Source organism: Lemur catta, chromosome 21 (genome assembly GCF_020740605.2).
Source record: "Lemur catta isolate mLemCat1 chromosome 21, mLemCat1.pri, whole genome shotgun sequence".
Classification (NCBI taxonomy): domain Eukaryota; kingdom Metazoa; phylum Chordata; class Mammalia; order Primates; family Lemuridae; genus Lemur; species Lemur catta.
Genome location: NC_059148.1, coordinates 9,535,821 through 9,551,722, shown reverse-complemented (window position 1 = coordinate 9,551,722; position 15,902 = coordinate 9,535,821). Strand labels below are relative to the sequence as shown.

The 15,902-nt window shown below is 43.9% G+C and overlaps 1 protein-coding gene across 1 annotated transcript in view; it reads right to left on the bottom strand.

Moving 5' to 3' along the window:
* Positions 1-529: 529 nt before the first annotated feature.
* Positions 530-15,902, bottom strand: part of LOC123625683 (calcineurin-binding protein cabin-1-like) — a 28,048-nt gene continuing 12,675 nt past the window's right edge. The window contains exons 2-5 of the mRNA XM_045534198.1: positions 6,196-6,272; positions 5,551-5,643; positions 3,148-3,261; positions 530-558 (exon numbers count right to left, since the gene is read on the bottom strand). Of these exons, the coding sequence (XP_045390154.1) occupies positions 538-558; positions 3,148-3,261; positions 5,551-5,643; positions 6,196-6,198 (231 nt within the window). The 5' untranslated portion in view covers positions 6,199-6,272 and the 3' untranslated portion in view covers positions 530-537. The remainder of the gene's footprint in view (positions 559-3,147; positions 3,262-5,550; positions 5,644-6,195; positions 6,273-15,902) is intronic.

Sequence of the window (15,902 nt, the reverse complement as noted above, 5' to 3'; positions counted from 1 at the left end):
AGTTTTTCTTCACACATTTGGTAGAATTTGGCTGTAAATCTATCTGGTCCTGGGAGTTTCTTTGTTGGGAGACTTTATTACTGATTAAATTTCATTATTGTTCTGTTCAGGGTTGCTACTTCTTCCTGGTTCAAACTTGGTAGGTTGCATGTTTACAGGAATTTATCTGTTTCCTTTTGCTATCTAGTCTGTAAGTGTATAGTTCTTCATAATAGTCTCTGACGACATTTTATATTTTTGTGGTATCCGTTGTAATGTCTCCTTTTTCATTTCTAATTTTGTTTACTTCGGACTTACGTGATATTTTCTTGGTAGTCTCACTAGCAGTTTATCAATTTTGTTTATCTTTCAAAAAACCAACTTTTCATTTTGTTAATTATTTTTATTTTTTACTCTCTTTTATTTAGTTCTACACTGATATTTATTATTTATTTCTTCTGATAACTTTGGAGTTGATTGGTAAGGTGGTGTGTGCCTGTAGTCCCAGCTACTCAGGAAGAGGATAGCTTGAGCCCAGGAGTTTGAGGTTGCAGGGAGCTATGATGACGCCACTACATTCTACCCAGGGTGACAGATGAGAGCCCGTATCACAAAAAAAAAAAAAAAAGGAAAAGAAAAGAGAAGAAAAAGGAAAGGAAAGGAAAGGAAAGGAAAGGAAAGGAAAGGAAAGGAAAGGAAAGGAAAGGAAAGGAAAGGAAAGGAAAGGAAAGGAAAGGAAAGGAAATTAAAAGAAACAAAACCTTATTTAAATAACAAAACAAAACAAACTACTGATTAGAAAACTATTGGTCTAACCACAGGACAAAGAGAAAAACATTTCTAAAAGGAAAATTTTACTGGCACAAAGAGGATATTTACTGGGACAAGTGGCTTCCACACATTGATCTTTATGTTTAGAACAGGCAAGACCCAAGGACATGCCACCCTCAGGAAGCATCCACTGGCTAATCCAAGAATCTACCTATTTTTGGAGCTTTTGAGGAATTCCATCAAGAAGACCAAAAAGCTCAAATCAAGCCCCATTCAGTCATATTTTACTGTTGTACAGCTTATGCCACAAAAATGTCTGCAAGAACCAGCTAACCAGGGCAGGATCCCAGGTACCTTTGCCCTTCCAGGTACATAATTCTTCAAAAAATAATGTGAACAAGTTTACACAGGCTGTGCAAGTCTACTGCAGACTAAACTGTCAGCAATACATGTGCACTAACAGTGGAAGCTCTTAACTAACCTCCACCTAACTGACCACCGATATTCAGCACCACCCCCCACCCTCCCTGAAAGACTCGCCCTAACAAGCCTTCCAGGATGCCCACCACCCAGGCTGAACACTTCTTAGGAGTCAGCTGTGGTCCAGGGCCTGTTCATGCCAATCGTCTGTGAGACTGTAATAACATAATTTAGTTTAATAATAAGTACACCAATCAATGGCATATGAGTGTAAAAAGAAACTTTTCTATACTTTTCTATTGTTTACAATGAGCATATTTTAGTTTTATAAGCATGAGGGGGAGGTGTTAAAATAACCTTTGAGGCTGAAAGCAATCTGCTGAACAGAGAAAGATGCACATACCCACAGCAACAAGCCTGACACCTGGCCAGTGCCCTTAGGTCAAAGGCTTCTTGCCTCGCACCTGCTGGGTGCTGGGCTCACCCAGCATGCGCTCTGTAATTAAAGTGCCTGCTCAGTGCCATGCCTGCCTGTTCGCTTCTCCGAGGCCCCGTCTACCATGGGCTGAGAGGGAAGACCCATTCCTGAAACATGCCTAGCACCTGGCCCATAACCAAAGTTCAGCAAATATAGAATAAATTATTTTTCCCTCTCTGGGCCCTCACTCCATTCATACTAATGAGGGGCAGGGACAGGTCACAATTCCCATGACCCTAATTCCAAGTCATTCTAACCAGTAATCAAAGATTCTTGACAAGCTATGCAATTAGGAATATGAGGAAATGAGAGAAGGAATAGATGCTTTCTGCACACAATTAGAACGCAGTTAGCAGTCTGTCTGATCAGTGGCAGAAGTCATCCAGGGGTGGAACTTAAGACACAAGCGTCTGCCTTCCTAGCCATGTAGGAGACTGCTCACCTGAAGGACTGTGCGGTCCAGAGAACGCCTGTGGAGTCTGTCTGCTTCCTTAATGCCCATCATCTGTGTTGGGTACTTGACAACAAAAGCCTTTCCTCCTAATGAAATTGGGGTCTTCCTAAATCAATGTCAGTTTAAGTAATTCCCAGACCTTCAGGTGACATTTCCATGACCCAGCCAACTCCATGCTTAATTTACTCACCACTCTAGCACGGTCCCCATGCGGGGACCAGGTCCTGCCCTGCTCGCCCCTCTCTGCCATTCCTGCTGTCCCCAACCCTTCTCTCTGACTACATTCCAAAGTCCATGACATGCTTACACAAACTCCCCAAGCTCTTTGTCTGTCACTCAAATGGCATTTACCAGCCAGGCGTAGTGGCTCACACCTGTAATCTTAGCACCCTGGGAGGCCGAGGCAAGAGGATGGCTTGGGCTCAGGAGTTGGAGACCAGCCTGAGCTAGAGTGAGACCCTGTCTCTACTAAAAAGAGTAAAAATTAGCCAGGTGTGGTGGTGCAAGCCTATAGTCCTAGCTACTCGGGAGGCAAGAGGATCGCTTGAGCCAAGGAATTTCAGGTTGCTGTGGGCTAGACTGATGCTACAGCACTCTAGCCCAGGCAACAGAGTGAGACTGTCTCAAAAAAAAAAAAAAAAAAAAATGGCATTTACCAAAATGTGCTGCCAACAAGATCATTAGGCATCAGAACACCATGGACTCCAATCCTGGTTCTAATGCTTCACTTCCTTAGGTGGCTTTGAGCCATCAACACCTCACTAAGCCTGTTTCCACATCTGTAAAACGGGGACAACACCTCCACCTACTTGGCAGAGTGGCTGTGAGGATTAAGTAATGATGATAGGTGGCACTTCCTGAGCGCTTAAATTCACTCAACCCTCATAACAACTCAGTGAGGCAGGTACTCTACAAGGGGGAACGAGGGGGAGAGAGGTGAAATGATGTGTCTAAGGTTACCCAGCCAAGAAATGCCCAGGCTACGTGGTCCCAGAGTCCACGTGCTGACCCCCACAGCACCCCGCCCGGCCTGCTGGCACCTCACCTCCCGCAGCAGGCGCGCCTCCAGGAGCTCATGGTAGGCTTTGGCAGACTCCTCAAACCGGTCATGTTTCTGCAGATCCAGGGCCTTATGGTACAAGGCAAAAGCCTCTGCTTCCTGCAAACCACGACAAGAGATGTTTTCATGCAGCACACAGGTTTGTCTTTCTTAAGCCAAAAATGTGTATAAGGGGGGCTGTAGTCATGGCCGTGTTAACTGTCAGCTATACCTTCTGAGTGAAAAAAACCCTAATACTCCAACTTGCCAGGAGCTCATCACAGGGAGAAGAGACACGAGCGATGCAAGCACCACCGAGTCCAAGCGACAGTGAAGAAAACACAAGAGAGCACTGCCAAGATGTGAGCCTAGCTGGTACATTCTGGGTGAAGCTAAGAGTGGCTACATCGGCCAGAGAAACCGGAGAATCCTAGAGAGTGTGTGTGGCATCATAAGAAATGTATATATTTGGTCTTTGTCCCTGGTTTCTGACAAGAGCTTCTAAAACCCTTGGAGTTTCCGGAGTAATGGGGTGATAGGAGCATCTTTTGTTATTCATAATGAGCCCCTTAACCACACCTGAGTTTATGCTAATGTGATGACAGGTAGCTGGGGTCCTCTAGAAAGCTTCAGGATGGGAATGTTGCCAGAGAAACAAGTCATGTGATTAAAGGCTTGGACCTTTCCGCTCCCCCATCTCCCGACCTCCAGGGAAAGAAGAGGAGCTGGAGACTGAGGTAATCACCATGGTTTCATCAATCATGCCAATGTAATGGAGCCTCCATAAAAACCCCTAAAGGACAGGGTTCAAAAGCATCTGAGTTGGTGAACAACGCACAGAGGTCCTGGGAGGGTGGCACTTGGAGAGAGCATGGAAGCTTCACACATCCCTCCCCTGAACCTTGCCATAAACATCTCTTTCGTTTGGCTGTTCCTGACTTGTATCCTTTGTAATAAACCTGTAAATGTAAGTAAAGCATTTTCCTGAGTTCTGTGAGCCATTCTAGCAAATTATCAAAACAAAAAAGGGCAAGGCATAAGAATCCTCAACTTTGTAGCCCAGTTGGAGAGAAGTGTGAGTATCCTGGCACTCAACACATGGCAACTGGCTTCTGAAATGAGGATAGTCTTTGTGGGACTGAGCTGTTAACCTGTGGAGTCTGACACTAACTGAACTGAATCACAGGACATCCAGTTGTTATCCTGAGAGCTGGAGAACTGGTTGGTATAGGGAAAAAAAAATACCCCAAACATTTGATGTCAGAAATGTTGTGAGTAAAAAGTTCAGTGTGGCTGGTTGCAGTGGCTCACACCTGTAATCCCAGCACTTTGGGAGGCCAAGGTGGGAGGATTGATTGAAGCCTGGAGTTCGAGACTAGCCTGGGCAACATAACAAGACCCTGTCTCTACAAAAAAAAATTAAAAATTAGCTGGTGTGGTGGTGCATGCCTATAGTCCTAGCTACTCAGGAGGCTGAGGAAGGAGGATCATTTGAGCCCAGGAGTTCAAGGCTGCAGTGAGCTATGATTGTGCCACCACACTCCAGCCTGGATGACCGAGCGAGATCCTCCATCTCTAAAAAATAGAAAATAAATAAATAAAAGTTCAGTGTGAATGGTTTCCATTGCTTCCTACCAGCCATTCTGCCCTAACCTGATCACTGCCTGGGAGGATGACAATCTCCTCTGGGAGGGAGGGGATACTGAGCAGGCTGCACGCCACTGACATTCTCTGCAGAACAGGAACAGCTGACTTCTGAGAGAGCTCTGGAACTGTCCTGATTTCTCCCCATAAAATGCAGGATGGGGACAGGCGGAGGGCCAATATACATTTATTCTAAGAAAAACAAAGACAGGAGTACACCCTTGTTACAGTAGGGTAGGACACGGTGGAGACAGATGGATGGAAAGAAGAAAAGCTGAAATGGAAGAGATGCCAGGCCTCGTGGTATAGGGGAGTGACTGAGAACCCAGGGAGCTGAAGTCAGACCTGGCTCTCCACTGCACTGGAGCACGATCCCAGGCAAGGCAGCTCCCCTCAAGGGTCTCATCACACTGTACAGTGAGGGACATGCAGTAAGGAACCTCAAAGCACCAGCTCCCATTAATACTCTACCATTCCCTGGGCACACCAATGCCCAAGGCCTGCACAAAGAACGGGCTGCGTGGAAAGCTGGCACCAGCTGGAAAAGTGGGCACCAGGGCTGAACTGACAGAATAGATATAATTTCTCTTCACTATGACTGTCTCCTAAGTGAAACAGGTTTAACATGAGATGGAGAGCTAGGGATCTTTCAGAAATTTCCCCTAAAATCCCATTACGGAGATATCTGATAGCATCTAAAATGAGGCTCCATCTAGAGAATAAGCAGCAAGGTCTACCCGCAGAGGAAGACCTTGGATTACATACCTGGGCCTCCTTTGTCTGGGTCTTGTGACTTTTAAAGCTTCCTTCATGATCATCCTCAACGGTGGAGCTGGCATTTAAGGCTGCAATTCGAATCTAGAAACAGGGGTTTGGAGGAAGAAACGAGTTACTTTCAGTTGAAATGTCACTCATCTCTTCAACCATGTGCAGATGAGTACAGTTCTGCCCCAGCATATAATCTGTTCTACCTGGAAACGCTATGGCCCTATCAGAATGTTGGCAGTAAACGACAAATGATCACTGAGGGGGGAAAAAAGGATTAGGACATGTTGGGAGAGGGCCATGCCAATCTGTGCAGGGAGCATTTCCTGGATATTGTCCACTGCAAAAGGAACAGAGGCTGGGGACACTTCAGCAACAGCTCAACATGATGGAAGACCCACATATTGGAATAACAGATTCCAAGGAAATATGCTAACTTTGTGCCTTTCCAGCAGCTGTGACAAGGCCCTGCAAGCCACTTCAACTGCCCGTCAGGCATTCACACCCTCAAATGTGCCAACAGCCCTCCCGGGAAGAAGGCTGCTCCATAATGAGAGCCTTCAGAGTCCACCAGGAAAATGCCCCTCACCCCTAGGAGTAAAGTAACGAAAGAAAGCAGCACAATAGGCAGGCATCCATCCTTACCATATTCAGAGAGACTCAGCACTGCCACGCAGCATCACTCCTATCACGGGCGATGGTTGCACCAGTCCACAGATCTCCTAGAGAGGAAACAGGACAGTCTGAGACAGGGCCCATGAAGAGCCAGGAATGTCACAGCGCCAGGGGCCCACTGGGGACCAGTCCCTCCCTGGGCTCCATGTACACAGGCTGGTGAATAGAACTGCCTTGAGACAGTGGTGTGGTCTATCACACAGGGAGCCCCTTGGTCCCTCACCAGGGCATCTACCACTGTGGGCAAGGTACCAGGTGCCAGGCACACAAAAGAGTGAGAACAACTCCTGCCCCCAGGGTTCTCTGCTCAGCAGAGTTAACAGGCCTATAAACAGTTATTTTTTACAAAAGCTGAATAATATAAAGAGAAACACAGGCAACATCTAAGGGCAGAGAACAATTCATTCAAAGGGATTAAGGAAGGCGAAGGAGTAAGCCCTGCATTAAGGCTTGAGGAACGGAATGCACTGCAGCGGAAGCCAGTAGTGAAACAAAGAGGCAGGGAGAGTGTGGTGTGATGGGGAAAGTAGGAGACAAGGCCTTGGAGTAGTGATGTGCTTGGAGGACGAAAGGTAGTTGAGGCCCAAGCACAGAGGCCCTGAGCCCTAAACTCTATCTGCAGCCACCAGGGAGCTGCTGTGGGCTTTAGGAAAATGAAATGTTTCACCTATGTTTTAGAAATATAATGGGAAAAAATAATCAGAGGTAGCCAGAGCAGTTTGAAGGGTGCAAAAGATGACAGGATCGGCAAGATGTGGAGAAATCAGAACCTCATACATTGTTGCTGGGAATGTAAAATGGTGCAGCCCCTGCGGAAAACACTCTGGCAGTTCCTCAAAACATTAAACAGAGCTAGCATGTAACCTAGAAATTCCACTACTATGGCTCTACCCAAGAGAAATGGAAACATGTCCATATCCAAACTTGTTCATGAATGTTCACAGCAGCATTATTCATTAACAGCCAAAAGGTAGAAACAACCCACATGTCCATCAACTGATGAATGGATCACCAGAAAATTGGTTTCCCTGATCATCACCTAAATGCACATTGGGGAAGGATACCAATTGGATATCAGACTGAGACGGGGAGTGGGGGGAGGGGATGGGTGTATGCCTACATGATGAGTGCGTTGCGCACCATCTGGGGAATGGTCATGCTTGAAGGTGCTGACTCGGGGAGGTGGGGGGTGGGGGGAGGGGATGGAGGTATGACTACATGGTGAGTGCCAAGTGCACTGTGTGGGGAATGGACACGCTTGAGGCTCTGACTCAGGGGGATGGGCGGGACATGGACAATGTATATAACCTGACCTTATGTACCCCCATGATGAGCTGAAATGAAAAAAAAAGAAAATGAAGTATGTCCATCAGGGAATATTATCAATCATAAAAAGGAATAAAGTTCTGATACATGCTATAACATGGAAGAACCTCAAAGACATTACACTGAGTAAAATAAGCCAGACACAAAAGGACAAACATTGTATGATTCCATTTATAGGAGGAACCTAGAATAGGCAAAGTCACAGGGACAGAAAGTAGAATGGTGGTTGCCAGGGCCTGGCGGAGGGGACAATGGGGAGTGACTGTTTAATGGGTACAAAGTTTCAGTCTTACAAGATGCAAAGAGTTCTGGAGATGGATAGTGATGGTAACACCACAATGTGAATGTAAACTTAATATCACTTAGCTGTTCACTTAAAAAATGGGTAAAATGGTAAATTTTGTTTGTATATTTTACCACACTTCTTTAAAAAAACGTAATCAACAATCAATAAAGAGTTTCCAATTAGGATCAAAGTTGAATGTATTTTCAAAGCTCAAAGATGTTTGTCCCAATAAAGTCTCTGCAAGACCCTGATAATCCCCCAGGCAGGCCAACAGCCCACAGCCAGACCAGCAGCTCAAGCCACTCCCTGATGACTCAGCAGACAGAGCCCACAGCCCCGGGGGCCAGCCATGGAGCCCACTGGGGATCAGAAGAAGTGGGGGTGCCTCTCAAGCCCCCACTTTGCAGCCTCTCTCCTGCTCAGCCACCAGCTCTGTGTGCTGAATCCCAGAAGACCTCCAATCCCACTGGGCATAACACAGCCTCCACTGAATTGCTGCCTTCACTTACAGAGCGGTAACTTAGTAACTATGCAGTAACCACTTAATAACTACTCACTGGTTGACTTTTTTCACCACTACCTTAGTATTTTAATAAAAATTGGCTATCCTACATAGACCTGGGGTTATAAGAAGGGAAAACTGAAAGGGCACTGGATTTGGAACGGGAAGATTTCAGAGAGTGGCTGGGCTGTGTCTCGAGATGCCTGAGACCCTGATCCATTACCAGCCTTGGTGTCCTTGTGTATAAAATGCGGACAATGGCCTGACTATACTCAGAGCTCCTCTAGCCAGAGACCAGCAGGCTCAGCTGGGATTCCCCATGTCACACCCACACCATAACCAATCCACTGGCCTTGTCTCTGCCCCCAAGCCCCCCACAGGGGCAGGAGAGAAGTCAGAGGGTGGCACTCATACCTAGCCACAGGCCTCTCAACCCACTTTCCTCAGAGCTCCAGGTCGTGGCAAGTCTTCCCAGATGCCAACTGAATCCTTGTGGGGACAACAAGAGGAGGGTCCAGGGATGGCTGAGGGATCAGGTCTCCACGTGGTGGTGGCAGGGTCCACGTGTGCAGGTGGGAGAGCATCAGTACAGCCACTGTGCCCAGACTGGCCCACTCCTGAAGGAAGAAAGCCTGCCTGCTCCCTGCCTTGGTGACTCCTTGCAGGAAAGCACCCAGCTGCCACCAGGATTGTGCAGGATAGGCCCGTGCCTTCCCCTGAGGCACCTCCTTCTGTGTCTCCAAGGACCACCATGGGTGTAGGTCCAATCTCAGGGGTGACAGGAGATGACCCCTGGAGACAGACTGGATGATTACATGAGCAGGCTAGTCAAAGGGGGAAAAAAAAAAAAACCACAGTGAGCTCCAAATCCAGAGTGGAGTTTCTAGCCCCACATGCTGAGCGTCCCTGTCCCCTCTCCTTCCTCCATCTCCATAAAGATTAGGCACCTGGACTCCTTGAAGCAAAGCTCCCTGAGTACTCTGATCAGCAGGGCTGAAGACCCTCAAGGAGCCCACAGTATTTATCAGGCTTCCTAATTATTTTCAAAATTGTTCCATGTTAAAACTCAAGGCAACTCTCCCCACTGAAAGGGCACCTGTGTTAATAACTTTAACAACCTAAAGAAAAGAGTACCTTGTACCTTTCCAACTCTCTAGACCACCCCAGACATTTATAAAGCACATTCATGTAATCTCACTTGAATTTAAAGCAGCCTTACAAGATGGGCATTATCATCCCCATTTTCCAGAATAGGAAACTGAGACTTAGGGAGACTGGCTGATTTGCCCAAAGTCACAATGCTAGAAAGGGACAAAAATAGAACTCCAGGCCCCACTGCTCTTTCCAGCACAGCAAAAAGTGACCTGCCTCAGCAAAGAATCTCCTGCTTCTCACCCTGGCTTCCCTAGGACACACACAGTTGTGAGCTCCTTGAGCTAAGAGCCATATCTGGTGCCTTGCAAGGGCCCTGACAGGTTTGCTGAAGGCCATGGAATAAACTGTATTTGTCCAGGTGGTTGGGCTATCACTTTTGCACCATCAAGATCGCTCCAGAGAACGAGAAAACATTATGTCCAACTCTCTAATAACAGTACTACCAAAAAGCTACTCAATATCCAAGCATTGCACTATTCATAAACTCACAGAGACCAGCTCCCATTTTATAGATGAGGCACCTCAGGCTTGCCATGTCAGATGATTTGTCTCGGGTTACCCAGCTGGTCTGCAGCAGAACCCAAGCTTTATGCTTGGCACTGCTTTTTAATGGAGGTCTTGAGGGCTGGACACAGACACCTACTGAAACTGAGGCATACTCACGAGTTTCCACTTTCCATCAAGGGGAACCTAAAAACCTAAAATGACCCATCATGTACATTAAACCCATGACACTAGCCATTGTCCCCCAATTCTGCCCCATCATTAACACTCTTCCTCAGCTCCCCCAAATTCCCAGTAGCAAAATTAAGAAGTACACACTGGGAAGACCGTGCAGGCTCTGCAACACATACTGTATAATCCCCTCTACTGGTAACTGCTACCTCAAAACTGGCCTTTACCTAAGACATAAAAATAAAATATCTTCTTAAAACTAAAAATCTTACACTGACTTAATAAAGCAAGAGACTGTTCTTTCTAAATTTCCCCTCTACACACCCTCACCTCTGCACTGGAATCACTCTGTCTCTGGGTCTGTCCCTCCCACTACCCTGTAAACTCCTCAAGGGTAGCAGTCCTGTCTTATTCATCTTTGTAGCCCTGTGTCTGGGCTCCACAAAGGAAGGAGCGAGGGAGTAGATGAGTGGTATCTAGGCAGTTCATCTATTTTTCAGTCATGCCCTCCATGTGGGGTTAAGAGTCAAGCAGAAAGCGAAGTGCTTCCTGTGCAGGACAAATTTGCAACCACACTTTAGAGATGAGGCAGCTGAGACCTGCATCCACATTTCTAAGGACAGAATAGTCAATAACGGTACCATTCCATAACAAAGAGTAGGCGCTAGAAAGAAGAAACTGGAGGACACATTTAACTTTTCAGTCAAATCTTTCTCCAAGATCAGCATCCAGCATTCATAGGACGGCTCTCGAAGGACAAGACAAGCTTCAAAAATCAGACAAAAGTACCCTGCAGAAAAGTGGCTCACTGATGGCTTTGCAGACACCACGGACTGCAGCACTCCAGTATGAAGAGAAGCGTTCCTATCTCAGTTCATGGGATTTCCTCAGTCCCATTTATCACGGGCAGTGGCATTTTGCTTGTCTATTTAAATTTCTCATACTTTTGGAGGCTAGGAAGTCCACGGTTAAGGTGCTGGCAGATTCAGTATCTGGTGACGATCTGCTCTCTGGTTCATAGATGGAGACTTCTCACTGAATCCTCCTATGGTGGAAGGGTGGTGCCATTTTTCCACCCTGACCCCTACCCCTCTGAGATGTGGCCTCCACTGCACATGCCCATCACATACTACATCCTCCATGACAGGCGTACTTCAATTTACTGTGCTTTACTTTATTGAGCTTCGCAGATAATGTGTTTTTGACAAATTGAAGGTTTGTGGTAACCCTGCATCAAGCAAGTCAACTGGTGCCATTTTGTTACTAACATTTTCTATTTGTTCATTAAAAAGTGCACAGCACAAGCCCTTTATCCCAATCCAAGTGTTCAGTAAAAGATTCACAATAAACCCTGGGTAGCACAGACATGACTTGTTTGGGATGACTTAAACATATAAAAGCAGCAATTAACATTTAGTATATCACATGACCACTTTTACTTTTAACAAAGTAATCACAGACATGATAACAAATACACAGGAGAAATAAGACTAAACTGACTATTGCAACAATAAAAATTTAACCCATTAACTGTACACTCTCTTCATTTTTCCTTCTTCAGGTTGCTGTTTTGTGTCTTAACTGAGCTGGTCACATTTGAGCACATATCCACTTAGACTGACAGACTGACAAGACTTTCATTTACAGTGATAGACTTTCAAGGTTCCTTTGAAATTTTCAGATATTGTTAATTCCATAAACACTATCACATCACATACCACAAAGCCACTAAAAGGAACCATGGAATAGCTATATTCAATAGTTATTTCGAAAATCCCTGCAAGTTGTAAAATAATACTTGCTGACCATGGGATAGTGATTGGATAAAGTGATAAAATCCTTTACTATAAGTATTTCTAATGTTAACCTTTTCCATATGGAAAGAAAAAAACAAAAACAAAACCACCATTATTTCTAATAACATTAAATGACTCTAAAACACAATAAACTCTTAATGGCACCTGTGAATCTTTAAGAGCCAAAAGTGATGAAATGTAAGCTTTATTTTTCTTTTTTCCAGATTATTTTGAAAGGATTATAGCCACAGTTTGGGTAAATGTTTACAAGCTAAGTAATGATTTAACAGTGTGCTAAATAAAAAAGGCCACATGTAGAAGCTTTATGCAGAAAAACTGGAAAATGTGGAGGAAACGGACAAATTTTTAGAAATACATAGCCTTCCCAGGCTCAACGAGGAAGAAATAGAATTCCTGAATAGACCAATATCAAGAACTGAAATTAAAACAGCAATAAAAAACCTTCCCAAAAAGAAAAGCCCTGGAGTAGATGGGTTCACACCTGAACTTTATCATACCTACAAAGAACTGGTGCCCATCCTACATAAACTATTCTCCAACATCGAGAAGGATGGAATTCCCCCCAACACATTTTACCAAGCCAACATAATTTTGATACCAAAACCAGGAAAGGATGCAACAAAAAAAGAAAACTACAGACCAATATCCCTCATGAATATAGATGCAAAAATTCTCAATAAAATCCTAGCAAATCGAATCCAAGTGCTTATCAAAAAAATAATCCATCACGACCAAGTGGGCTTCATCCCAGAGATGCAGGGGTGGTTTAACATATGCAAATCTATAAATGTAATTCACCACATAAATAGAAGCAAAAATAAAGATCATATGATCCTCTCAATAGATGCAGAAAAAGCATTTGACAAATTCAACACCCTTTTATGATAAGAACACTTAACAAAATAGGCATAGAAGGGGCCTATCTAAAAATGATACAAGCCATATATGACAAACCCACAGCCAACATCATACTGAATGGGGAAAAATTGAAAGCATTCCCACTTCGAACTGGAACCAGACAAGGCTGCCCACTGTCCCCATTACTTTTCAACATAGTATTGGAAGTCCTTGCGAGAGCTATCAGGCAAGAGAGCAGATTCAAGGGAGTCCAAATAGGGAAAGAAGAGATCAAACTCTCACTCTCTGCTAATGATATGATTTTATATCTAGAAAACCCCAGGATTCAACCAAGAGACTCCTGGGATTGATTAATGAATTCAGTAAAGTCTCAGGATACAAAATCAATACACACAAATCAGAAGCATTCATATATGCCAATAACAGTCAAACGGAGAACCAAATTAAGGACTCAATACCCTTCAAAATAGTAACAAAGAAAATAAAATACCTAGGAATATATTTAATTAAGGAGGCAAAGGACCTCTATAGGGAGAACTACGAAACACTGAGGAAGGAAATCGCAGAGCATGTAAATAGGTGGAAAACCGTACCATGCTCGTGGATCGGAAGAATCAACATTGTTAAAATGTCTATACTGCCCAAAGTGATCTACAGATTCAATGCCATCCCTATTAAATAACCAACACCATTTTTCACAGATATACAAAAAATAATTTTATGCTTTGTATGGAACCAGAGAAGACCCCGTTTAGCAAAAGCAATTTTAAGCAACAAAAACAAAATGGGAGGTATTAATTTGCCAGACTTCAAACTATACTACAAAGCTGTGATTATTAAAACTGCTTGGTATTGACACAAGTGCAGGGACACAGACCAGTGGAACAGAACAGAAAATCCAAATATAAAACCATCCTCATATAGCCATCTAATCTTTGACAAAGCAGACAAAAACATACTCTGGGGAAAAGATTGCTTATTTAATAAATGGTGTTGGGAAAACCGGATAGACACATGTAAAAGACTAAAACAGGACCCACAGCTTTCACCTCTCACAAAAATCAAATCACGGTGGATAACAGACTTAAACCTTAGGTGGGAAACTATTAGAATTCTAGAAGAAAATGTAGGAAAGACTCTCACAGACATTGGCCTAGGCAAAGAATTTATGAAGAAGACCCCTAAGGCAATCACAGCAACAACAAAAATAAATAAATGGGACTTGATCAAATTAAAAAGCTTCTGCACAACCAAAGAAACAGTCACGAGAGTAAACAGACAACCTACAGAATGGGAAAAAATTTTCGCATATTGCACATCAGATAAAGGACTGATAACAAGAATCTATTTAGAACTCAGGAAAATCAGCAAGAAAAAATCAAACAACCCTATCAAAAAGTGGGCAAAGGATATGAACAGAAATTTTTCAAAAGAATATATAAACATGGCTAACAAACATATGAAAAAATGTTCAACATCTCTAATCATCAGGGAAATGAAAATCAAAACCACAATGAGATATCACTTAACTCCAGTGAGAATGGCCTTTATCAAAAAGTCCCAAAACAATACATGTTGGCGTGGATGCGGAGAGACAGGAAATCTCATACTCTGCTGGTGGGAATGCAAACTAGTGCAACCCCTATGGAAAACTATATGGAGATACCTTAAACAGATTCAAGTAGACCTACCATTTGATCCAGCAATCCCATTATTGGGCATCTACCCAGAAGAACAAAAGTCATTCTATAAAAAATACACCTGCACCCGAATGTTTATAGCAGTACAATTCACAATTGCAAAGATGTGGAAACAACCCAAATGCCCATCAATTCATGAATGGATTAGCAAAATGTGGTATATGTATACCATGGAATATTACTCAGCTATAAGAAATAATGGTAATATGGCATCACTTTGGTTCTCCTGGAGAGAGTTGGAACCCATTCTATTAAGTGAAGTATCCCAAAAGTGGAAAAATAAGCACCACATGTACTCACCAGCAAACTGGTTTCCCTGATCATCACCTAAGTGCACATTTGGGAATAACACCAATTGGATATTGGACAGAGGTGGGGGCTGGGGGGAAGGGATGGGTGTGCACCTACTTGATGAGTGTGATGCGCGCTGTCTGGGGAATAGACACGCTTGAAGTTCTGACTGGGGGGGATGCGGGGGAGGGGATGGGTGCATACCTACATGATGAGTGCGATGAGCACTGTCTAGGGAATGGACACACTTGAAGCTCAGACTCGGGGGGATGGAGGGACATGGGCAATATATATAACCTGAACTTTTGTACCCCCATAATGAGCTGAAATAAAAAAATAAATAAATAAAAGTGATGCAATTTAAAAAAAAAAAAAGAATTAGCTGCACATGGTGGCCCATGCCTGTAATCCTAGCACTCTTGGAGGCCAAGGTGGGCAGATCGTTTCAGCTCAGGAGTTCGAAACCAGCCTGAGCAAGAGCGAGAACCCGTCTCCACTAAAAAATAGAAAGACATTATCTGGACAACTAAAAATATATAGGAAAAAATTAGCTGGGCATGGTGGTGCATGCCTGTAGTCCCAGCGACTCGGGAGGCTGAGGCAGAAGGATTGCTTAAGCCCAGGAGTTTGAGGTTGCTGTGAGCTAGGCTGAAGCCACAGCACTCTAGCCAGGGCAAAAGAGCCAGACTCTGTCTCCCCCCCCAAAAAAAAGAAAAAGAAAAAAAAAGAATTAAATAGAATATTCCTGTAAATCATATTAATAAAGAAAAAAACTAATTAAACATAATAATATAAATTACTAGTTAGGTTAACAAGCATACTGTATGTCTCAGGAATGCAGAGAAATTTTACAAGCAAAAAACTCAAGACTAAAAACTTCACTAATAACATTTGTTACTAACTAAATAGTCCATACAGGAAAAGGCAAATATATTTAGACATAATGTCAAGTGTATGGGACAGAAATGAAGAACCAGGAGTAAGAATCAAGATTTTTTTCATGTGTCTGATACTAGACATTCTATATCCTTGTTTCGGCCACTTATTCAACCAAAGCCGATTCCCAA